The sequence below is a fragment of the Coffea eugenioides genome, chromosome 9 (assembly GCF_003713205.1).
Source record: "Coffea eugenioides isolate CCC68of chromosome 9, Ceug_1.0, whole genome shotgun sequence".
Lineage (NCBI taxonomy): Eukaryota > Viridiplantae > Streptophyta > Magnoliopsida > Gentianales > Rubiaceae > Coffea > Coffea eugenioides.
The window spans coordinates 5762360-5788044 of NC_040043.1; the positions used below are offsets into that span (position 1 = coordinate 5762360).

General features: G+C 34.8%; 4 protein-coding genes across 5 annotated transcripts; all 4 read right to left on the reverse strand.

The window, feature by feature from the left end:
* On the reverse strand, window positions 1–640 carry LOC113783665 (major allergen Pru ar 1-like). The gene is made up of 2 exons (XM_027329869.1): window positions 460–640; window positions 1–320 (listed from the first exon to the last, which is right to left on the reverse strand). The coding sequence occupies exons 1-2, from the start codon at window positions 638–640 to the stop codon at window positions 1–3; spliced, it is 501 nt and encodes a 166-aa protein (XP_027185670.1).
* A 2379-nt stretch (window positions 641–3019) lies between these two features.
* LOC113783069 (membrane-associated 30 kDa protein, chloroplastic) lies at window positions 3020–11976 on the reverse strand. The gene is made up of 11 exons (XM_027329093.1): window positions 11524–11976; window positions 10226–10350; window positions 10009–10119; window positions 9826–9890; window positions 9657–9738; window positions 8279–8353; window positions 7703–7773; window positions 7491–7573; window positions 4759–4823; window positions 4332–4406; window positions 3020–3430 (listed from the first exon to the last, which is right to left on the reverse strand). The coding sequence occupies exons 1-11, from the start codon at window positions 11672–11674 to the stop codon at window positions 3308–3310; spliced, it is 1026 nt and encodes a 341-aa protein (XP_027184894.1). The 5' UTR covers window positions 11675–11976; the 3' UTR covers window positions 3020–3307.
* A 4229-nt stretch (window positions 11977–16205) lies between these two features.
* Window positions 16206–18539, reverse strand: LOC113782853. 2 transcript variants are annotated; one of them, XM_027328788.1, is made up of 3 exons: window positions 17820–18539; window positions 16604–16669; window positions 16206–16499 (listed from the first exon to the last, which is right to left on the reverse strand). In XM_027328788.1, exons 1-2 carry the CDS (start codon window positions 18522–18524, stop codon window positions 16607–16609), a joined length of 768 nt encoding a protein of 255 aa, XP_027184589.1. In that variant the 5' UTR covers window positions 18525–18539; the 3' UTR covers window positions 16206–16499; window positions 16604–16606. The 2 variants fall into 2 exon arrangements, with proteins under 2 accessions (XP_027184589.1, XP_027184588.1); XM_027328787.1 differs by having other exon boundaries at window positions 16206–16669; window positions 17820–18538.
* Window positions 18540–19925: 1386 nt separating this feature from the next.
* LOC113783580 (protein CHUP1, chloroplastic-like) lies at window positions 19926–24976 on the reverse strand. Its single transcript, XM_027329763.1, has 7 exons — window positions 23895–24976; window positions 22549–23487; window positions 22187–22318; window positions 21681–21862; window positions 21456–21567; window positions 20655–20798; window positions 19926–20276 (listed from the first exon to the last, which is right to left on the reverse strand). Exons 1-7 carry the CDS (start codon window positions 24672–24674, stop codon window positions 20196–20198), a joined length of 2370 nt encoding a protein of 789 aa, XP_027185564.1. The 5' UTR covers window positions 24675–24976; the 3' UTR covers window positions 19926–20195.
* Window positions 24977–25685: the final 709 nt, after the last annotated feature.

The window sequence follows — 25685 nt, forward strand, 5'->3', positions numbered from 1 at the left end:
TCAGTTGTAGGCATCAGGATTTGCCTGGAGGTAGGTCTCGACAGCCTTGAACATGGCCAAGGCCCTCTCTTTTGCTGCCTTAATTTTCTCTTTTCCTGCCTCAGATTGTTCTTCTGTAACCTGGACGCTATCCTTGATGTGGTATGTGCTGCTGGTTTTGCAGATAGACCCTCCATCAGCAGAGGCTTCGATTTTGATAACGCAGGTGATCTTCTCAAGCTCAGCACTGAAGGCATCGCTTTCAGTTACAGTATAGGTGTAGGTGAAGTTGTTCTTGTCAAGTCCATCGACTCTGTGCTTAGCACTCTTAATACGGCAACCTGAAGATTATATTTAAAGTTTATCATTAGTATTTATGCATGTACTACAAAAACGGTGCATAAATGATTTACTATTACGTAGAATGATAAATATTCGATGACCTGAAAATGATAAAGTGCATGTGTAGAACTAACAAACCTTCGCCAAAAGTAATCAATTTAATGGTTCCAACACCTCCATCTCCTTCAATGATCTCGACGCTCTTGATGGCCTGTGGAAAGACCTTGGGAATGAGGTTGTCATCAAGGATGAAGGCCTTGAACAATCTTGCAGGAGGGACAGAGGAGGTGGCCTCATAATCACAAGTGATAGGTGCCATGATGCCTTAATTTGGCGTTTGGGATGTTTCAAGAAGGGTTTAGACTTGAGCTAGTTCTTATGGAGGAATTGTGGTGCAAAGTAATGTAATGAGAGATGGTATTTATAGATTGAAGTTATTGTCTGACTTGAACAGAAAACAATAGGATGTTAAATTGTTAATAATTAAATCCAAACTAATGAAGGCATTTACAAGTTGGACTTAGCTTTATGCTTTGCTAAGTGAGCCAGAGTAAGAAATCCTAATTAAGTTGACTTCGTGGTCAGTCTTGCAAATTTAAAATGTGAGTCCTCATTGGGTGGCCAAATAGTTATATTCAGCATTTGCTAAAATTCAATATTTAATATTACGTAATTAAGCAGCACAAATTTAAAGAAAAAAAAATGCTGAATTTGTCTAACTTGGTGCTTAATTAATAATAATAATTCTTCATGAATTTTAATTGGCTTTCTGCAATTGACAAATTTGACCAATTTAACACTTAGGCCATGTTTTCTTGCGATATTGCCTGCAAATGACAAATAACAAAAGTGTTGTTGAACAAGTTTTTTAGCTATATTCGTGACATTTGGCAAGCAGTTTGATTTTCCGTCACTGTCTACTTATTGGGATGTCAACTAAATCCGGTTATTCCTTCGACGCATTTTACAACTCTCAATCGATCTTCTTATACATTACAAAAAAATATGCTACACCTGTTTAGATTGCTATTTTTAGGATTTTTTGTAGGAAAATATACTGTAACGATTTGATGTATACGAGATAAAAAGGTGTTTGGAACATGTGTTCATGCAAAACGTAAAAAAAATTTCCAAACAATAATTTTCTAATGAACCCTGCCGGCCGTGGCAGTAGGTCTTTTATGAAGGAAATTGCAACCTTGATATGATATTGGCTATTATGGATTGACCATTTCCCTGGTCATCATTTGACAAAAACAAAAACAAAAAAAAAATGGAGCATATCGACATGGTCTTGTTCGAATTAAATATGCCACATTTGAAACACAATAATATTTCGTAGCTTGGGATAGCAGCAATTTATAACAACTCTGTTCCTGTAAAAATGAGGGCGTTTACTTGTACTCATTAGTGATTGAAAATTGTATTTTTGTTTTAATTTATGTTGACTATAATAATATGCCCTTTCACTAATTTCTCCTAATTGTTACTCTCTTAGTCTCATATTATTTTCTATTTTTTTCATAATCATAAACTTATAAACAATAATAGTGATAGCAACAGTTTTTTGGCTTCTTCCAATTTACCCTTCAAAATTTAAAATTTGAATAATATATTCCACGCAATTCACAAAAAGAGAAAAAAAAATAAAGGGTTAAAGGCACGAAGCCTCTCCAACATTTGGTACCATTTGCACCTCCCCTAACGTTACTTTTGTTGCACTTTACCCCCTTTGTTTAGCCACATCAATATTTACCTTCAGAAAATAAGAATGTTTCAATTTTGCCCTTATCTCTATTTTTCTCCATTCTTCTTTGTCCTACCCAAGCTTCTCATGCCACCCATATTTGGGGATGTAATTTTTTTTTTTCCTTTCGGAAAATGAAAAACTAAACCATGTTGATTAAATTCGAAACTTTGTTGTTGTTCTCCTCAAATTAATATCAATAAGTGGATGTGAGATTCAAATGTGACAAAAACATCTCTCACAAGCATGTCATGGACATTTTGATAGAAAAATTTTGTGTTGTGAAAATTACACAGCATTCCTTTTGATAATTATTTTATGTTTTTCTTTTTTTGGTACATGAAATGATTTTATTTTAAATTCTACAATAGACTTCAACGGGCATGTAATTTTTTAAAGTGGTTCCAATTCTTTTTTTAAGGGCATTCTCCTAAAAGAAAAAAAAAAAAAAAGGTAAAAGATCTTCTTTTTAATACTACGATCTTTTAGCTAATCCTTTAGTGTTGATCATTTGTCAAAGTGGGAAAAGCACAAATGGCAATCAAACATTAGAGGGTTTAATGCTTTTCAGCTTTAACCCAAAAAGTAAAAGTGGGAAAGAATACTAAATATGCTTAGACCTTTTCAAGGGGACATGTTTTCAAGTCATCGAAAAAATGAAAGACGTCACACTCCCAATAGACGCAGAACAGCACTTCATATGCATACACTTAAAATCCTTATCGTAAACTCATCTTTATGAGCAAACAGGGAAAATGATGTAATAGGGTGATTCCAGAATCCCGTTAGCTGCTAACTTCTGCATAAATTTGTGCGGCCAATAGGATTCTTTTCTTGTATTTACTGCAGGTAATGAGCAGAAGAGAGGGTCTAGCACTTTAACCGTATGCATCTTGGAGCAAAAAGGATGAATATGGGCATGTTGTAGAGCAAATCTAGGCTATTGATCAATAATCATCAACATAAGAGGAGCATATTAACTATATCATCTGCAAAAATTATAGTAGATGGCTACTGCACTGGAGGGTACTTGTATGTCAATGTACATGTAGATATCAGTCAATTCTTGTATATGAACAACAGGCATAAATTAACAGATGGAGGTCCTGCCTTTGCATTTGCACTCCCCAAATTCGAGCTCACTTCACAGAATAGGATTCCTATTCCAAAACCAGATCTTGGAATTCAAACGGTTAAAATGATGATTGCGCAAGAACGTTTTGAAAGACCCAAGTATTACTAGAAGTCTTTGGCTTTTCTCCTCAGTTCATTCAGCTCTTTCTCAATCTCAGAATCTTGAAATGGAAATGAAGAACTTGAACCCGTAGTAACAGGCGTTCTTCCAGGTGGTAGATCTCCTTTCTGCTTCGATCAACAAAAAATTTTGTGAGTTTGATACTTGAAAATTTATAATGAATATTAATCATCCCAATCAAACAGGGATCAGAAGAAAATAGTTGCACCCCTGCTCAACGAAACACATAACAAACACCTTCAAGGGCATATTCCTGAAGGCGAAAAAGTTGCCACGGTTGCAGCGGGCAGCCTTTCCACCACCATATGGAAAGCAAAATATAAGGGCCATAAGTTCCCTTTTCAACTTCTCTGTAATTATGTCATTAAGTTTACAGTTCTATGGCAAAGCTGCGCAAAGTTATTTGATTCACATGTCATTTCTTTTCCATTTTTTCATTATTTTCAGTTCTTTCTCCCCCATATTGCAGCATAATATCCTATGAGAAACTCGGTACATCACAGATTAAACCATGCTGGAGTTCCATAATGGACTGCCAAAACCCTATACAGCAAGTAATCTTGCCATAGTCATACTTCACCATTAACAACTGGGAACATAAATCATCAACAGTATAAAAATCTGCACACACTTGCCAGACTTAAAAGCTCTCGATTCCATTTTGGAAAACTCACATTTTTTAGTGAGTTACCATGGATCAAGCAACAGTAGCTAAATTTTGTAACTTAAGCACACGAAATTTGTAGATAACAGCAAACCTTAGCTATGATGACATCAAAAAGTCGTGTGAAAAATTGTCTTATAACTCTGTGTCCGAGTGAGCATGTCAACAGTTAAATGGTAAAAAAAACAAACTTCAAGAAGTTAAAAGAAAGTAGCCGTCTGATGAAAATCACATTTCTAGAAAGGGCAAAACCTACCTTAGAAGTACAATACATCATTGAACGAAAGTTTATGGTCCAAGATTTATAAGGCTTTACAACAAATAAAAGATGCAGAAAAGCTTACCTTTGTGCTTCCAGATAGCTCTTTCTTCAATGTGGTGAGATCATCATCAACCGAAGAACTCTCCAGCAATGCAAACTGATTAAGAAAAGTTTCTGGAGTTAAAAATCACCTTATAGAAAGCATTTAGGTAAAAGAATCAGAGAAACCATCTACACTGACACATGTAATTAGATGTAAGAGAAAGTCTGAAGATTATCTAGATGCAACAAAACATACTATCTTCAATTAAATACGCCCCAGATACATCTGAATTCCTTCCCAGTTCCAACATCCAAACAAGAAGCTTAGAAAGGCCACAAATTCTCTCATTAATGTCTAACACAAACTGGTAGTCACTTATAGGAGGGGGTTATTACAGTAGGCGCAGAGAACTGTAGAAGAACTTAAGGAGAACAAAAAACATAGAATCACATCAAAGAGGTACTACCTGTCCTTCAAGCTCATCACTTGTTAGCTGATTGAGTGCTTCTGCTTGAGATTCCAATGCCATGACTACCAAAAAGATGTGAAAGGCTCGGTCAAAACCTACTTATTTCTGTATTGATGCACCCACCAAAAAAAAAAAAAAACCTTTGTCTACCACAACGAACTAGAAAAAATGAACACCATAATCCTAAAAAGCAACTTCATTTGTCACCCAAAACAACTAAGGGAATTAAAGAAATGATGCATATTCACTCTTGTAGTAAATCTAAATGTGACGACAAAGAATGCTACAAAAAGTAAAAGAAATATCAAACAACCAGCAAAGAAATGGCTAGAGAAAGCAACTCATCGAAGTATAAGTGACATTGATTTGTCTAGCGAACCGAGAAGGCTCATCTCAGGTGGTATAATTCAGGTATATAGTCTTGGGACAACAATTATAAAAATAAAATGTCAGTGGTAAAATTTCAAATAATCAAGACAACCTAGCAACAACATTGCTGTTCTTTGCCTGCTGAACAGAATAAACAAATTCCTTCCTTCTTCCCTTGTTGCTATTATTCCCCAACTCCAACTCAATAACCTTTCTTGCCAATAACTCTTCTCGCCCCCAAACAACTAATCATAGACAAAAATTGACAACTTGTTAAAACCCCTCATTTCTCAACAACTTTATCGAGGTGTATGAATTCCATAAGTTAAATTCACTCAAACATCCACAAGTACAAAGAACTTGCTCAATGACAAACTGCTGCATATCATTATCTGTTTACCTATACATTTGCTACTTGGCCCTCATTTTATAAAAAGAACCCCATGCCTACTTTCGTCTAGCAGAAAAGATACTGAAAGTACTTCTGAAAAATATGACTGATAACAGACCAAAAAGAGTAAATTAGAGAGGAAAGAATTCCTAGACCCATAATTATTAAACCCAACCCAGAAGGTACTCGGTAAAGGGAGTGGGTCAATAGGTTACTGGTTCGACTAGTGCGTTGGGGAGGGGTGGTTGAACCAGTGAATCATTATAATACCATTACGTTTAGTATTTCATTGTTTTTGATACAAGATATATATTAAAAAATTAGTAAAATATGTAATAGCAATTTTTTTAAATTTTTGAATGAAATCTAAAATAATTATTTACATTGAGAGTTAGGATAAAATATTTTTGGTTAACAATCCATTCAACTGTTAAATATAAAATTTTACTTATATCATACTTACAAACTAACACGCATGAAATTTAGAGTAATTATTGTCTTGATAGTGAATTTTGTTAATGTATCATTTTTGGTAATTCATTTTGTGACAAAAAGCTTTTAATGAGTATTTGAAGAGAGGTTGTTTGAAGTTAAAAGAAGGGGTTATAGGACTTTGAGATTTAAAACTATAGTTTAAACCAGCACTTATGGCAAATAGGATTTTGATATTCAATGTAGTAATAAATTGAAGGCCTCAAACAACATTTATTGCTATATTTGAGCTTAACGCAAAACTTAAAGGCTTCAACTAACACAAGAAGTGCTGGTGGCCTAGTGGCAGAGTCTTCTTTTGGTATGCCGAAGGTCTAGTGTCCAAATTTTGCAAGAGCACAGCTGCTTCTCCTTTTTTCACTAAATCCAAGAGCCATCGGTTCACTCAAAAACCTGGGCACAGCTCAGCCAATTGAACAGCCGTTTCTTCAAAAAGTCAACAGCCTCCATCCTTATCAGGTCAACGAGTTACCCAGCAAGGCTTGATGGCCAGTTCACTGAGTTAACCAGTTGAACTGCCATGCCTGGCTGGGTTTAATAACTATGGCTAGACCAGATTGCATCTTCCATCTAGTCTATAGTCAGAAGTAATCTCCACAGGGAAGTAATGAGCTCAAAAAATTTTGATTTTTCCTTTCTTTTTTCTGTTTTGCTCCATTTTGGGTCATTAAGTGAGAAAAGTTGAAAATTCCTTTAGGACCTACAAACATCTAAACTGAAGCATGACAGAACCCCCAGCTTAATTTAGAAATGCAATAAGAACCCTAAAGAATTTGCCAACATATTTAAGATGTTCCCATAATTCTAGTTAGATGTGATGGGGTGGATCTCTCCTCATAAAGACAAAAGATTCCTCTAAAATTTAGGAGTTAGAACCAAAATTAGATACATATGGGTTTTGTGTCCCCAAAAGAACATTTTAGTTCATCTCTAGCTGCATTGCATACAGGACTTTATTATTTTGATCATGCATTATTCATTTATCACTTCATTGGCACATATTTAACATGTTTTAGGCCATATATACATTTTACTCTCCTTAAAAACCAATTGTACTTTTCAAGCTAATAACAAATCAAGTTAAAATTCATTAAAAAATCACTTAAATAATTCTTCTAGAACGGAGGATTTTCTGCCACAGCATCTGTCTGTGGAAGTTAAATTTGGAATCCTCAGTCATATCTTTAAATACTCTATTGCCCCACCCGCAACAAACAAGCAGAGACACCAAAAAGAATATCCAGTATTACATCGGTACCTCAATTAACTGGACATAGACATTCACCCACAACCAACCATGTTGAACCAACATCTCTATTTGGGAACCATTTTCAACTTGTATGCATTCATTTGTCAACAACAGATTTCACGTAGATATGCCAAGCAAACAAATTGGTGTATCATTAATAGGCATCAACATCTTTGCATGAATCAGCAGCTATAGCACAAACCAATTACACCAACAAAGAACTCTAACCTTTTTCCTCCATTCTTTCAAATGCTGACAGAGCACTGCTTGTATTTACATTCCCCAGCATCTCACTAACTTTGTTGGCAGTCCTTTAAATGAGATAAAGGCGTACAAATGAGAAAGGATAAATGAAAAATGAAACTTAACAGGATCTGGTCTATATTGTGCATCCAAAGAAGAGAAAAAACAAAAGCATGTTATGAAGGTTAAGAACAGACTTTGCAGATTGAGCACGTGCTTTTAAAGTGTCCTTCTTTGACTTTGCTTCCTGTATCTTGCTTTCTAAAAGCTGTAAATACATCACATAAACAGTTAGAGAAAAATGTCCTGGCAAGACCTACATTCATCAGTTGATAAATTTAATCATCAATCGGTGAAGCTATCAGTGGAATGGATTTTTGGATGTAAAACTACATAAATCTATTACTACCAAATCCTGGTAAAGGAATTTCAGTCACTATGAAAATCATTACAAAGAACATGCAGTCACCGAAAATCATTGCAGGTAGTTCAGGGATGCTATATTCAAGGCTTGGATGAAAGATGCCCTCAGATTCCTGTAAACTTGAGGTCTTCTATTCCTGAAAGAAACCCAAGTCCCAAAAAGTAGCTATTCTGATATTCCAATCTCTAGAAAACTTGCTGAACTTTTTTTTTCCTGTTTGAGGTCTCAATGGAAACTTCTTTTTCACTTCAAAAAAAATTTTGTATCAACAATAGTTGCGAAGTTTCAAAAAGGGTAATGAGCCAATAGCATAGAATCTGTTTCATGGTGCATGGGAAAAACAACCCACCCGTGTGTTTGAGACAAGGTTGTCAACCACTCCTTTCTGCTGATCAAGTTGTGCTTTAAAAGCATTTGCATTATCCTGTATAATGTGGGTGCAAAATGAATTAATCAACTGAAAAATATCCCAAAACAATAATCACTTTACTAACAAACTTTACTTCCGCTTCAAAAACAATCAAATGTTTTGCATACTTTATACAATGATAAAGGACTTAACATGATGCAGTGAAATTTTGTGCAACTCTTGACCAAAATTGAAATTTAAAATGACTCACAGACTTTACATAGTGTTCTTCACTACTGGCTTCGCACTAGCACAAACTACTAAGTTATGAATTTGAAATCAGGACAAATACAGTGCTCTGCAATGCTTGGACCTTAACAAGTAAAATGTCGTATGAGCACACACATCAGGAAACTGTAAGACCCATTCCAAAGCGCATAATGTTTTCTTATTATCTGATCCATCATGGAGTATTCAATACCGATTATCTAATCTCGACATTTTCAAAGTCAACAAAAAGCTCTAATGTGGTTAGTTTATTTCTCGTGAGCTTGAAATAAGAGAGAACTGCAATGGTCTAGTCAGACCAAAGAAAAGTGTAGTAACATCACCGTCACACTAGATACAATTCATATGAACACCACATAGGTTTCTGAGAGGAAAATAATAACACGATGCAGAATTAGTCCAATAAGAATGCTGTAGTTTGAAGTGAAAAGTATGGGAATCGTTCAATCTATAGACAGATAAATGCACAGCTTAAAACCAGAGAACACACAACACACCATGACTTATAAGAAAGGAAACTTTGATACTATCCTTTAAGCCATCTGTGTCAGTTACGAACAAAATATTATCTCATAAATAAATACACCCAGCTACCTGAGCAAAAATTCAACTGAAGCTGTTTAAGCAGTACACAGACAATATATGGGACCAAAAGAAGGAACATCAACACAATGCAGTATGTGCAAAAACCACTAGAAGAGCACATGGCAAGATCAAGAACTCGCACTGCAGGGTATCTAAAATGTCACTAATGGAGAAATTAAAAAGGCAACTCAAGAATATATATATGTGAACAGAACAACAATCTTTCTTTTACCTTTTCTCTTGTATAAGTTTTAACACTGTTAGATTTTTTGCATATTTCTGGACATAGAAAAGGAAACTTAAAAGAAGTAAAGCACATTATTCAGATTTTGCACCCATTTACATTGGCACAAGGCTCATCTTTTGAAAGCATCTGTTGTCTGAAAAACTATGTCCATAAAAAATGTAGACCCTTTTTTCTTTTTTCTTTCAGCATTAGCAAAGCCTCACAAAACCGTCATCCACTTTTAACTCAAAAATAATCTTCGAAACAAGATGGTCTTACAGCATAAGACTTCCTCCTTTTCAACGCCTCACGAGCAAGATCTTCATCTCCTTTTCCAAGTGCTAGCTGTGCTCTTCGATACCTGTGATCAAGTTGAAAGGTGAACCCAGAGCTGCTAGAACAAACAAGATACAATTTTTCTTTCTTTTAATTGTTTTGGGGTCTTTACCAATCCTCAGATGCTTGCTGTGCAGCTTTATATTTGTTCTCTAACTGCTTCTGTGAAGCCAATACCTTCATAGAAACAAAAGAAAAGCGCATCAAGCCTCTAACTCACAACCTGATGCAGTAAAGTGCTGACAGTAATTTTCCCCAAAAAAATATTGATCCATTATATTGGTAAGAATATTACTTGTGCTGTGGCTTGCCTCATCTTTATTAAGTCATTGTTCATTTCAAGCACAGTCTGCTCCAAGATCTTCTCTGGATCTTCAAATGAGCTTATGACTGCATTTGCATAGGACTGTACTTGTCGCAGAATAATAGAAGAGGATATGTCTCAGTTGTGCATAATAAGATAAAATTGCAGCAAAGATGGATCAAAGGAACTATTTTAACGACTAGACAACCTTAACTACTCTAGCAAATCTCTCAAAAAGGTTCATCTGAGAGCCAAGAGAACCGCCACCATGACCACTGTAATTGCATCGAGTTGAATGAGAGAGTTGCAGCCCTATAAATCTTGTAGTTCCCACTGCAAAGCAGGGAATGCATTTTTTATCAGAAGAAAGGATAAATATCTCTAGAGAAACAAAAAAGAAAAAGTTTTAAAGAATAAAAGAGAAAGTGGAAAAAATATGGACCTATAATGCCTAAAATGATGCATAAAATACTTTACAAACTGCAAGGTTCCTTGTTTGCATTTTTTAGTTGAATGCAATAGATAGCTTACACCGACTTCATTTCTTCAATACTACATTTTTCATGAGCTAAATCTAACTTCATGGAGAGACTTTCTGCAAGTCTATCTTAATTTGGGCATTTATACTCATTCACTGCCCAAGTATTCAAAACTTAAAACCAGGGTGGACTTGATACATCTTCAGGCAAGTCTTATATACAAATTGTCAATTCTGTACTGAAGTCGGAATCTCTTGCAAACATCTGGATTTTGCGTAGGAGATTATCTCTTGACTTAGGACCAAATTATATAAATATAAAAGCATGAATACCAATTGCACAAAAAAAAAAGTACGAAATTAGCGTCCAAAAATTTGGATATACACACTATGCAAATTCTATCTTCATCACCTTAACACATCATACAAGACTAAGTTTGTACCTCCAATCTACAATGCTGATAGGGGTGGGGGGGAGGGGAGGGGAGTCTTCAATCAGATAATATTGCGAAAATTAATAACCAAAATAAAAAGTTCAATATTTGGATATACACACTATGCAAAATTCATAAAAAGTCAAAAAATTTGGATATACACACCATGCAAATTCTATCTTCATCAGCTTAACACATCATACAAGACTAAGTTTGTACCTCCAATCTACAATGCTGATAAGGTTTTTTTTTTTTTTTTTGGGGGGGGAGGGGGGAGGGGCTGCTTCATTCAGATAATATTGCGAAAATTAATAACCAAAATAAAAAGTTCAATAGAAGTGGAAACACAAAAACTAATACCCAATCGAAGATTACAACTGGGAATCAACCAAAACACCTAACATCAAATGCAGAACAACTGGTGCTGAAACTATTGGAATAACAAATTTTTTAACTAAAAGTATCAAAATCCCATTTTCAGAAAAATACTAGAAAAAAGCTACACAAATTTGTAAAGGGGCAGGGGTTTTCATATATCAAGAAAGAAAATGAAACTGGGACGGCAGAAGAACGAAGAAAGCTTTCTCCTTTTACCTCCATGACCGAAAAAAGAACTTCTAGACGGCGGAGGCTTGAAAAAAGCCACCACCCGGTTGCAAGAAGAAGCAGAAGGTGCTGGCGAAGCAGCCATGCTGATGCTCATCCCACTCGGGGTTGTTATCCCTGTTCTAATTGCCGTCGTCATCTCTACTCCTCTGCTTCTCTCTCTATTCTGATACTACAATCTGCTACACAGACAACTTCTACTGGATATCAAACTACAGTGGCTTTATTGCAATTTGCGAAGAAAAAATGGGACGGAGAAGGCGTGAAATTTTCTACAATTCGTGGTCACTCATAGCAAACAAAGAATTGCGGTGTGAACATTTGATTTTTCCAGTAGTAACATTTTCTTTTCTTTTCCTTCCTTTCCTTTTCTTGGGAGCTGAGGGGTTTTGTTGTTTCTGTGACTGTCTTCCTTTTGTGGTCTGTGATCTCCCGGAGGGGTGCAAGATAGATGGAGAATTGGATTTTTTTTTTTTTTATAGTATTTTCCTCTTATTTATTTTCTACTTCCTGGTTTATTTGTAGGGGTAATCCCACGTTGCACCATTTAACTATACCAAATTTTTCAATTTGATCGCTAAACTTTAAAATGAGATACTTTATTTCTTAAATTGTAAATTTTATACCATTTAATTAAAATCATCGAGGAAGGGGAACAGATTTTAGACTTCAGTGACTACACTTTAAGGACTAAAATAGAAATAAAGTTATATTTTAAGGATTAAAGTGGAATAAGTTATATATTTTAGGAACTAAAGTAGAACAAATTTTATAATTTAGATATTAAAGTGTTTCATTTTAAAGTTTAGATACCAAAATGTTTGGATATAGTTAAAGGGTGCATAGTGGAAATTAACCCTTATTTGTTTAGGCATTTTTTGGTTTTTCTTGTAGAATTTTGGACTTCTTCCGTGGGCCACATTTAAAAAAAAAAAAAAAAGAGTTAACTACATTTACCCCCTATGTTTAACCAAACTATGAAATAAATCTTGAAATTTGACCAAGTAATATCAAACCCCTAGTCAGTGATACCATCCAAAACCCCACAAACAGAAGGAAGAAAATGTCAAAAGAACCATTTATTTCAAACTCTTGCTATATATTATCATCTTTCAATCTACATGCAGATGAGAAACGATCATACTCTCTTTATTTTTTTTCCCTCAAACCTATATTTGTTTCACCACATTCAATGTTATTTTATTTTTCTCGTAACACCTACTCTTCTAATAGAATCACAAGTTAAACCAATTTCATGAGAAAAAAATATAGCAAGTCATACCTTATTAAAACCATAAAAAAGAGGCACATATTCAAGCTTTAATTATTGAAATTCTAAGGATTCGACATATCATAACTGGATTAGTAACTTTGGTGCTCACAATTTAGTTTTGGTGGTGCGTCAATAACAAGAAATAGGTTGTTTTATTTGTTAATATAATTATTGTATCTTTCCTTGTTTTCATTTTTGGTTGGAATTCAAAACTATAAGTCTATTTTATGATTCGAAGGAGTATGTTTTCATAAGTTGTATGGAGACTTGAAATATTTTATCGATAATTTTTTTATTGATAATTTTCTTAAACTACAATAGACTTCAAAAGATTAGTATAGGGTTGATGAAGTAAATTGGGGTTGAATGTGGATAAAATCACCTAAAATAAAACCACTGATGATATTAGATTGATGATGCCTACGGTTTTGCTTGGAGAAGGAAGGAAGGAAAGTAGTAGAATGGTCAGAGATAATTGGTATTTTGGAAATTGAAGTGATCAAATTTGTTGACAACCTTAGGGGTCTTGAATTATGACTTTCAAGAGTTTAAGGGTGGTTATGTTAATTGATCAAATCTAAAGGTTTGATTTGTAGTTTGGATAAACCTCAAGGAAGACAAGATAAATGTAATTAACCCAAAAACCGGTTGGGGCTAGAGAGTTGGGCCTATGATTCATATACTTTTGGGGAGGCCCTTCAAAAGTTTAGCACATGCCCACAATCTATATGTATAAATATATATATAAGTAGCTATTTTAACCAAAGTTGTTTCTCACTTCTATGTGACATGACTAATTGAAGAGAATTAATGAATTGTGAATAGGAATGGCAACTGGGCGGGGTTGGGGCGGGGGACCCCTCCCCCATCCCCTGCCCCGCTACCTACAAACTCCCCCCACCCCCCATCCCGTCCCCCGCCTCCCACTCCCCCAGCCCCGCCCCCGCCCTGCCCCGCTTCCCCCGCGGGGTTAATAAAATTTTTCCCGTTGGGTTAATAAAATTTTATTATAGTTAAATTTTAATAAATAATCAAGTACTAGAATATCAACACATCATCAAGTTATTATTCATTTTAATTTTACAATTGAAACTCATAAAAACAATCAAATAAAAATTATTTGAATACAATCCAACATGATGAAATAAATATAACTAAAATAGTTAAGTTTTCACTTTTGGTACAAATACAATCACTAATTCATTATTGTGTTTGTGCTTTTTTTTTGAGAAAAAAGTGTTATTCTATTAAGTGTAATTAGAAATTTAGTATAAATGTATTAGTAAATTTAGTATAACTAATTAATAAATTCTATTAGTAGACATGTCTAATTATTCGTATAATTGATAATATTAATTATATTATATACACTAATATACATTATATAATATATCTAACTAATAATATCATTATCATAAGTTTATAACTAATTAAATTACATATTATATATAATTATATATATAATTTTTTTTTTGCGGGTGGCGGGGCGGGGAATGGGGCGGGGGTATACTCCCCCATCCCCCGCCCCGTTTCTAAACGGGGGGAAAAATTCCCCCCCGCCCCAACTCCCGCCCCGAGAGCCCCCCGCGGGCACCCGCCCCCATTGCCATCCCTAATTGTGGATCACTTAGGTTTTACCCATATTAAATCCTATTTGGATTATATTATATGCTTAAAAATTATCTCTAATTATCTCTTAATGATATTGCTTTTAAAAAAAAACAACTAATCTTTGCTTTCTATCAAATTATTACATATAGAACTATAGTAAAATCATTTTCAAATAGCAATTATTAAAATCTTACATATTCCAAATTACTTTTTTAATCACAATTATTGAAATCTTACATATCCCAAATTGCTTCCTTTCACCATCATACCATTTATTAGTATTCAAATTGTTCATCATTTCTTCCCTGAATTTTGAATTAACTTAGTGTACAAAAGAGAATTAATTGTTACACCGACAGATTTATCAATATTGTTGGAAACTAAATATTTATCGATGAAGAAAAATGAATTGCTAGATTATTTTTCTATTTAATTAAATATGAATATCTAGTTCTAGATTTATGGCCATTATAAAAATTTAAATTATCTAAAAGAATATTTGTAAAAAAAAAAAAAGAATATCTACCAATTTTTTGATATGGGGTACATGATTTGATGTATATTATCATATTATAGTGAAAGCATGTAAACAAATTTTTAAAAATTAGTAAATAACTGAACATTTATAATACATTAATTTTTTAATTACATTTCTTATTTAACCATACCTATTCTCCCTTGTATTTATTCACTTTTCCTAATTAATCTTATATTTCCAAATATAAGATACTTGAAATATATCTTAGCGCGTGCCCTGTGAGCACTCTGTTAGACAGACTCTCTAGTTTTTATTCTTACAAACAACCATTATAAATTGTTTATTGATTTTAATTTTAAAAGGTGTCAGTTTCCTCAAAGAAGAAGCTAGGACAGTAGAACTCAAAAACACTACTTTCAGTGTACTAGATTGAGTAACAAGAAGCAAGAACACTTTCAGTTTTACTAAACTGAACTATAACAAGAAGAAGCAACAAGTAGTATGAACATAATAAGCATACACAGACTACAAGAAGTAAATCCCCGACTTTTCTGATGCTCATCAGAATCTATTTTGGTAGAAGATACAGCTCTAACATGTTCTGCATCCCCCTGAACTTTTGTGATGAGAGATTATTTTCATTCGCAACAACCTGATTATTATTATTTGCATTAACCACATAATGATTCCCAGTTTGCAGCATTGAATTTACCTCAATCCCTCATCCGCATTCAGCTCATAATCAAATCCTAAAACTCATTCCCATTCGGCTTATAATCAAATCAAATCCTTCAACATTCAGATCATAATCAAATCCTTCAACATTCAGCTCATAGTCAAATCTTTCAACATTCTGTGCTCTCGAACATTATCTTGCACTCTATTGTTTGCTCTAAATAAAAATTCAAAAAAAGAAAACAACTTTGGAGAGAGAGAGAGAGAGAGAATAGAAAAAAGTCAGCATGATAGAGGGTTAAGTTAAAAAAAAAAAAAAATAGTTTTGTCTTGAAGAGAGTTAAGCAACCAAAAAAACACAGATTAGGGGGGAATAAACTGAAAACTAAAAGGTATATGTTACGAGGATAAATTGTAATTAACCAAATGGGTTCTAACTCAAAAACCTGAATTCTTCTAAAGAGCGGAGGGGAAGGTGTAGCAGAACTAAAAATCTCAAATGCAGCCGAGCCTTGCCAGGAAGGACGTCATAAATTCAAGTGCTTGAAATCGGAGTTATACCCTCTTGATAAAATGGGAATCATGTAGCTTGTGTTTCGAGAAACAAAATCGTAAGATAAAATAAAAAGAAGATGAATTAATGCTTTGGTTTCACTGAAAACACTACTATATTTCACTTCAAGCTAATATACAAACTCCAAATCAAATTTGGTCATTTACAGAGACTCAGTACAGCGATACAATCGCATTACTTTTCCTCACCCAAAAAAAAAAAAAAAAAAAAAGATAAGATGATTCACCAAGCCAACTCCACAGTCTCCTCCTCAAATTATCTTCGGCAGGTAACTACCACCTGCTCCTCTCCTCTCCTCTTCAAGGAAATCACAAACTTTGCTCTGTATATGTCAGCAGCATGGACAGACAAGCCTGTAAAGCAATCCCACACATGAGGCCAATTGCCAAAACAAACTTCTTAAGAGCTGGTTTCAAGTCAAACACTAAAACTCGTGTTACAAAATGTTCTTATTCACCATCTATGAAACAGCTTTCAATTCATGTCCCTCGTGATGTTCTTTGGAAGACCTTTCGAATGATTTCTGCAATGAAATAGAAACACTGGTTTCAGCCAAAATATAATAGTTGTTGCTCAAGGAGATAGAAGAAAAAGCACAAAAGTTTAACAAAAGTACCAGTCTTCAACTATAGAAACAGAACTCTCAATTACTGCCACTTATTTCTCAAATTGATTAATCCAACAGAGTATGCATAATAATGTAGGTAAATTCATAATGTAAATCAATACTTCGAACAGCATACAAAATCAATAATAAAGAATCTAAAAATCACCATAATCCATTGACAAAACTAAATCAATTCATTCATTTTACAAATCATGAATTCATCAAATTCATCAACACTACTATATCAATGTCATTATTATCGGAATAAAAAAGCTATCAAGTTCAGTAAATTAAGGTTGATTGTTCACTTAAAAAGATACATCTTAAGAGATTATCAAATAAAGTCAAACATTAAGCATGTAAAGCAGAAACATACTCACAAGTCATGCAATTGAATGAGAAACAAAATCATGAAACCTATGCTTTTTTTTTTTCCTTTTTTGACAAAAAAAAAGCACCTTTTTTTTTTTATAATGAAACATACATCTAAGCATTAAAGTGCCTATGGACATGTTCATGAGCGTGTAGTCACCAATCAAGTGATAATGTAAGTCAAAATTCTCAATTGAACCCTGAAACAGCAATACCACATAAAATCTCTATTATATCAAACGCCAACTGGTGCATCTATATGCACAGAATTAAGGGAACATGGAAGCTCAATGATGTATGAGACAATTATCAATTCTTCCCTCAAACCTCTCTAACGTTTCAAAATTCTAGACATATTTCGATGCACCAATGTTTCCTACATAGATAGTGCAAAGAATTTTCCGGGCTTAGATTCACCATTCATAGCACAACCTCCATTCAAATTTTGTAATCTTCTTTTTTTACACATATCATGCATCTGTGCCGGCAAATAATTTACAATATCAGTGTTAAAACAGATAACATCAAACCGCATTTGTGGATCCATAACAAGTATGTGATTAATCTGAATCCGCACATATAATTCCCCAACATATATGCACCAAAAAATTCTTTACAATAAATGTTTCTTAGAAAACATCCGCATATATATGGAAAAAAACTTCATTTAAAAATAATCGCTTTTACACTTCACCTGGATAATGCGGCCACGACCCTTCATAAACGAAAGATCAATCGGTTGGGACAATTCATTACGACGATTACCACCACCCTCCTCCGCAGTTGCGGCAGAGCAGTCGCGGGGTGTCTCGAAAAACGACAAAGAGAACTGCTTCGAAACGACACCCACATCAAAATAAATCAACCCAGAACTAGGGATATCCACCTGAATACCCTTTACAGGCAACCAAAGAAAAAGCTCCTGCGCAGAAAGGCCGGAAATTTCCTGAATTTGGCCGTATGAAATGGTCCCGGACACGTTCCACTCGTACCTGACTTGGGTCTCGAATTTGGCGTCGCAAGGAGAATCGGTCACGTGGAGCTCGAATCTGCCGGAAACTTGGTCGAAGGCAAATTCAGAAATTGATTTTGGGAAAAGCCCGATTGGAAGGCTGTGCGATTTAAGGACGTCGTGGATGGAGGAAACCGTGTTGAAATCGGTAGAACGAGGACCGAGAGTTGGGGATTGGATTGTCGTTGAGATTGGAATTGAATAGGTGGGTTTTGAAGAGGAGAGGATTATGAGGAGGAGGAAGAAGAAGAGAAGAGGGAAGTGGAGGGAAGCCATTGTTGAGGGTTTTGGGTTGGAATGTGGGAAATTAGGGTTTATGGAGGTGAAATTTGAGAGGAAATAGAAAGAAGAAGAAGAAGAAAAGAGAGAGAAATGTTTTGGTGGCATTTCTATTTGGGGGGGAAAATTGGGGGAAATGATGATTGTTGTCCACAAATGGACGACTTTTTTAAAGTAGTTTCAAATTAAAGGTCGTTTTACTTTCCTTAAAGAAAATAAAGGTGATTTTGCCAGATAAATTTAAACAAAATAATATTTTTTTTTTTAAAAAATTCATGGTGGATGTTGGAAGAATAAGCTGCAATTATGAGTATGATTATGGAGTTTAGTTTTAGGGAAATGGAATACAATGAAATAGAAAAACTGTAAAAAAAAAAAAAACACTTAGGTTCCGTTTGATAAAACTGAATCTGAATTCTGAAGTCTGAATTCTGAAATCTGAATACTGAAACAATTAATTTGCTGAATTTTAAGCACTGAAAAGAAATATATGAATGTCTGAATTTTAATGCTAAACCTATTTATACTGTTTGATAAATAATTATAACTGAATGTTTAATAAGTTAAATTTGACAATTTTGCCCTTATATATTTTCATCCAAAAAAGAAATAGAGCCTATGATTTAATTAGCTAAAAATGTTAGGTATGAAAATGACAATATTTATTTTTAAATCAAATTAATATAAAAGATGAATTATATTATATGAGGAGTATGAAGAAGAAGTGAAAGTCATTCAAAAGGGAGAAAAGAAAAATAGAAAATCATTAGATAGAGAATATTAGGTTGTTTAATTATACAAGAATTTTGAACATAATTAATAAACAATGGTAGATTTGGTAGATAAGATAAGATAGTTGAAGTAATTCTATTGATTCTTATCAGAATTAAGCATTCAGTTAGGATTCTTGTGCTGAAAGAAATACACACAAGTTCAGCACTACTTAACAAGTTCAGCAAATGGATTTTCATTTATCAAACACTCAAAACATCTGAATGTCTGAAAAAGTTCAGATTCAGCACTTTTTTATGTTATCAAACAGACTCTTAAACAAGATACAATTTTAAACCAAGTTAATAAGAAGCTAAATACATTTAAAAAGAAATTACATTTGGCTATGAATTTAAATTAGAATTAATCTTTCTTATACTGACATTGTATATACTGTCAGCGTTGAATGCATGATTGCTATATAAAATTTGAATTTAAAATCATAAATCAAACGGTGATAGTGTATACATTATTAGTATGTATAAAATTTAATCTTTAAATTATATGATACTCCAGCCAGTGTGAAGTTTTGATTGTTGTGCATAAACACTCTTAAAAATTCAGAGTCATTGTTTCAAAGATTGATATATTAGCCCATATTTCTTGATCTGCAAAATACTAACTCATCCAATAGCCAAAAAATAAATAAATAAAAAATAGAGTTACTAAGAACTTGACATCCATTGATCAGTCTCCAATGGCCAGCGCACAAAATTAACAAGTTAGCTGTGTATCCATGATAAAGGAGCATGCAAAATTCTACAAGCCAGGCTTGTGATTTTTGTCATGCAAAAATTTCCATTCCAGTTGGATTTACAATATCGAATGCCACATTAACATTTCAATCTTCAAAAGTTTAATGCATATCAGACCTCCAAAATCATTCTCTCCTTGCCAGCTACAAAATCATTTTAACTCATTGTCCACACTGTATTTTACAAACTCATGCTTACTGAGATGGTAAGCGTCCCAATTCAGCTCAATTTTTAAGGCACACTTCAGCTGTTTTTACTTTCTGTTTAAAACCACTGAGAGGTTGCGAAGCTCCTCAAATGCGTGCATGGTATCTGCATCAAGTCCTCCGGCAAACTGCATGATTGAGACACAGTTTAGAAGCAGATAAAATCATAAAATAGAATCCACCACAATATACTAATCGAATCACAGCCCTGTCTGTATTTTCCATGATGGTTCTCTTACTCTATACCTTTTCTTGCATCATTTCTTGTATCACTTTGTTCCCAATCGATACAAATGTTTCTTAGGGGCAAGAGTAGGTGAAAATATTAACTCGATAAAAGCTCCATATATTGTGATGTTAGGAGTTGAAAAGAATCTTTAAACAGGCAGTTTACTGATATTTTTCTTGTCAGGATGGATAATACGGAGAAGTTTCCTTCTGTATATGCTATAACCCAAAAAAAAAAAATATTTAACAGTACTGAATAGTGATTACTAAGACTGGACCTGATGGATTCGAAAAGCAAATCGAACCCCCTGGAGCAGCATATAGTCCATGGAAGACTCCTTGTCTAATGCCCCCTTGCTTTGTAGTTCCATAGCTACCCTCCTCATGTACACCTTAGCCAGTTTAACGGAGGCAAGCTTTATCTGCAATTCAGAAATTAAAACAGCTGCTAAATCTTGTGACCCTTCTGCTTTTGAAAACTAACAGAAACAAATGACACAGTTTCTAATGCCTTCACGACACTGTTTTCTAATCATTTTTCTAGACAGCAGAAGTGAAATGTGCACTTGCATCCTTGAAGGTGGATGGATATCTTAGGTAATGACAACCAGCTAAAAATTGTGGAGATATTATTTAGAAGTTCTTTACCATCCAACCATTAATATGGATCACGTTGAGGAAAAGTCCAGGAATTGCACACTTCGTTCCACCCCACACACACACACAAAAACCCTTTATAGTGAAATCCTGCCGATCCCTCTTCAGTTGCAAGGCTTGAATTAATAGCAAATAGGTCACTACTGTCCTAACCGACCATGAAAAATGCTTCTGAATTCATGTTTCATCCTGTCTCTATAACTCAAGGATCCTAAGCCAAATTAGAAACTATCATAGTTCAAAAATCTTGTAGCATGTAAAAAGACAGTCCATGGTAAATAAACCTGATGAAAGGAACTCCTAAAATTGTGAAATTTGATATATATGTGCTCTAGATCAATAAAGTAGAAGAAAATTTGAAGAAGTTCTTCATTTAGTTTTGACTTCTGGATATGGAAGTATGAATTGAAACAATATATTACCTTGCTTAATATCCCAGTATCAAGCATCCAATCAGTAGGAATTTGGAATTCCTTGCATCGACGGATCATCAGGTCTCTCATTCCAAGGAGATTGTACACAGTACGTTCCATCCTGGAAGGAAAAAAAGAACATGATACATAATCAGAAGTCGAATATGTCAAAGCACCCTTAAGAAGGGGAGGGAAAAAAAAGGACAAGAAGAAAATGCAAGGCCAGGCCTTTACTTCTCCGACAAAGCAACTGTTTTCCTCAATGCTGCATCGCATGACAATTGAGGATCGTCTATGTAATTCTCAATTTCATGTTCTAACTTCTTTAGATCTCTATATCCAAATGCTGCCTCACGTAATGTGTCAGCCTTTTTCTCTGGCCATTCAAAGTGCTTTAGAACTGCCCTCTCATCGACCTTGCAGATAAGTCAAACATTAGGGGATTTGTAAGTGGAAAAGCAACATGAAACTTGTTTGATCTAAATCTTGCATTCAAGTGATAGGGTTAGTAATGCTGCTTCAATTCAAATTGTCTACTTCCTAATAATAACTTATGAATATTAAGAACTATTAGCTCCATGAAAATAAAAAGAAAACCTGCATTACAACCAAAATTTAAAAGACAAGCTCCTCATCTTACAAATTCTTGCTGAATCAGTTGGACCTCTTCAAATTTTCTAAATAGATACTAGCACTCGTATTTCTTTTCCTTAATAGAAAAGCTACAATGATAAACTTACCAGAAAGCAGAGCTCATCATCCAGCCACTTCACAAATGCAACCACATCTTCAATGTTCTGATACATGGCATTGTTCACCTCTTGTATGAGGGAGTTCACAAACTCTCCTTGAGTCTCAACATCTGCCTTTATCTGGCCATTTAACAATGAGTTAGCATAACAAGCATAAATAATATTTTTTGAAAAATCCAAGAAATTTATAAGAGTATTTATAAGATGAATTTCAAAGAATGACAAATGAAAAGTTCAGTATCTTCAGAAAACAAAAGGTAACCTGCAGTAGCTATTTAATCAAACACAAAAGCGATATATATTGTATTATCAGAGAGAAGCAAGTTAAGGAAAGGTAAGGAAGTACTCACTGCAAGCAAATATGATGATCGGTTCTCAATTTCACCAATCATGCTACTACGTACATTGGCAACATCAGAGGCATCACATGTCCCACCATTTAAAGAATCTTTCCTAGAGTCCCTCTTCATCAGCGAATGATAAAATTCAACTACTTGTGGAGCACGCTTCACTGTTCCTGTCATATTTCTACCTATAAACTTTGGAGGAGGAGGAGGAGGAGGAGGGGGAGGAGGAAGTGGTGGTGCTGGAACTTGAGAAGAAATTTGTGCTTTCTGAGTACTTGAAGCAGTACATGAAGGTCTGGGAGGAGGATTTGGAATGCGCAGTGCCTTCTTCTCCACATCAAGTGAAGCTTTAACTCTGCAAGCATCTTGGCAGCTGCTAAGGAACTCAGGCATTTTATTTGCCCTCAAATCATACTTTTGCGAATCTAGCATCTGGACTTCGTTTGTGGGTTCCTTGAAACGCATAAAACCATCAGATTGTCTTCTCTTATCAAGCATGAAATCTTGTGAATAGCACTTCAATCCACTAATGGAGTGTCTCCTCAACGAACTCTCTGAACTATCCCAATTAGGATCCCTGAAATTGTCTGTGTGGTCAAGCTGCTGCATGTCTTCGTCAGTAATAGGCCATTTCTTCAGCTTCTTAATAAGATTTAACCTCGATATACTGCTGTATCCAGAGTCTTCATCACTTCCATTAGATGATAAGCAAATAGATTCTCTAGGCCTCTCAATTGCATAGGGGCTACATATGGTATCTGAATTCGAGTTTGAACAGTTGCGCAACTCATTCCTTAGACAGGAGTTAACCCATCTCAAATAAGCAAGTTCCTCAACCTCATTTAGTCTACTCATTTGAAGGCCTTCAACTTGTTTGCACAAATCTTGGTTCGTATGTCTTAGCAAAGAAGCCTCCTCTTTTATTTTCTCAACAATGTCACTCTAAATACAAGCAAAAGGAAATCAATTAGACAAAGAGAACGCGCAGAAATCTATTTTAAATCATGCCGCAATTTTTTTTGATGCCCATGAATTAGATATCGCTACGGAAAAAATAACATCCTTTTAAATTTGTGCCGTATTAACTCATCAAATAAAAACATCTTTTTCCATTACCTAAAGGAACAGCAGAACTATAATGAAGTTTCATACTATTAAACAGAAGCCTTGTTACATTACTAATCCTCACCCTCCCACAACACAAAATCCCAAAACGGAAATGAAAATATAGAAAGACGACTATACCAGTTAGTATTAACACTTAGCAATAATGAAAGAGAGATGCAACATTTACGAATGAAATGAGACAAACCATGATCAGCAGAATGCTAGTATATGGTTAATGATACCTCAGAAACTTTTGCAGAAGTGGCCAACTGTGATTCCAGAGAAGAAAGCCTGCAAGCAAGACTCCTCTTCTGAAGCTGAAGCTCCTTATTCAAGCGCCTCAACTCAACAACCTCCATTTCCACTCCATTCATGCTTTCTTGGTCATCCGTTTTCGGCATGTCGTCCTGCCTCCCCAGAATAGAACTTAAAGATACCAGCTGCTCAGAGAGGCTGGATTTCTCAGATTCTAGCAACTCAACTTTCTCCACAAACTTAGAAATCTCATCCCTTTTCAGTTCAAGCACCCTTTCCAGCTCAAAAACTTTAGGATTTCTCTTACATTCAGCCAACTCAGCTTGCAATTTGAACTCCCTCTCCTTTGATTCTTGCAGCAGACTCCTCAGATGATCAAGTTCAAGAAATAAATCCCGAGAGCCCGGAGAAGACTTACTAGTACTGAATGAGTGAGGATGAACTTGTGTAGCATTGATTGAACATGATAAATCACCAATGAGAGACCTTTTCACTCTCGAATGCGAAATCCCAAAAGGGTTCTTCTGGTTCCCTACATTAGAGCTTGCAAGAGGAACTTGCTTGCTCTGTGATGCTGTCTGCAACTTAGTCTTCTTCTCCCCAGAAAAACCCTTCACAATTTGAGAACCCCACGACGACTTCACCTTTGAAAGATGGCCATTAGTCCCTTTGGCATTGTTCTTGCCAGCCCCTTTCACTGGTAACTGATTTTGATCAGTAAATTTTGAAGCTTTTGCTCCATTCCCGGACTGATTTTCTTCTCTCATTCTCGATATCTATACTAACAAAAATCCCAACTTTGCACCACCTTGTGTTGAAAAGCATATAAGTTTACATCTAAAGCTTCTCAAAAAAAAAAAAAATTAGCCAAGAGAGCCGCTAAAATTCTCAAGTTAGAAGCTGAGTTTACAGCATTTAAACCAGCAAAATACCAGCATTAACTATGGGAAAAAAATGAACGATGGTCCTTTCTTCCTTTTTTTTTCCTTTTATTTCTTGTTTTTGAACTCAGACTAAGGTGATAGAAATGTGCATGATCAAGGAAGGCCTTTTCTTATAGCACAGCATTTCGTAAAAAAGTCAGGCATTATTATCTGGTTTGAACGCTTCAAAGAAGGAAGGGGGGGGGAGCGTGGGGGGGAAAAATGGAAGGTGAAAAGGAAGAGGATGACTTTGGGGAGTGTAATCAATGTAATGTGTCTTGGGAATGGGGGAGCTGGAAATATAGCAGGCTCCCAATGCCAATTGCCCAATGGTAATGGTAGTCGTGTCTTGATTCTTGAAGAAAGGCAGACTGAAGAGTCTGTGGTACGGTACTAATACTTCTGAACACTGGCAGCAGCTTTCTTTGCCTCATGCCCACATTTTAAATTTTGAATTTTGAAACTCACGACTCTTATGAATTTAAGACTAACTCTAGTTTTAGCCGTTAATGTGAACATTTACAGTCATAATAATAATATTCTCTTAGTAATAAGCCTTCTTAACCCTTTGTTTCTCAGAGTTATTGTCCAATTTCTTGTGATAGTAGTATTTAGTTTGAGCAATTTATCTCAGAATTTAGAAAAGCATGAGGGTTTGGATTGGATTGCAATTTTTTGGAATTTTTATAGAAAATGTGCTGTAACTATTTGATATATGTGAGTTAAAAAAGTAATTAAGAAATATGTTCACAAAAAACGTAGAGATTTTTTGGTAAAATATTCACCCTTCTTATTTTGTTAATTGTTTTATCCATGTGCTACTATTAGGTGTGATTTTCCTATATGTTTATCATA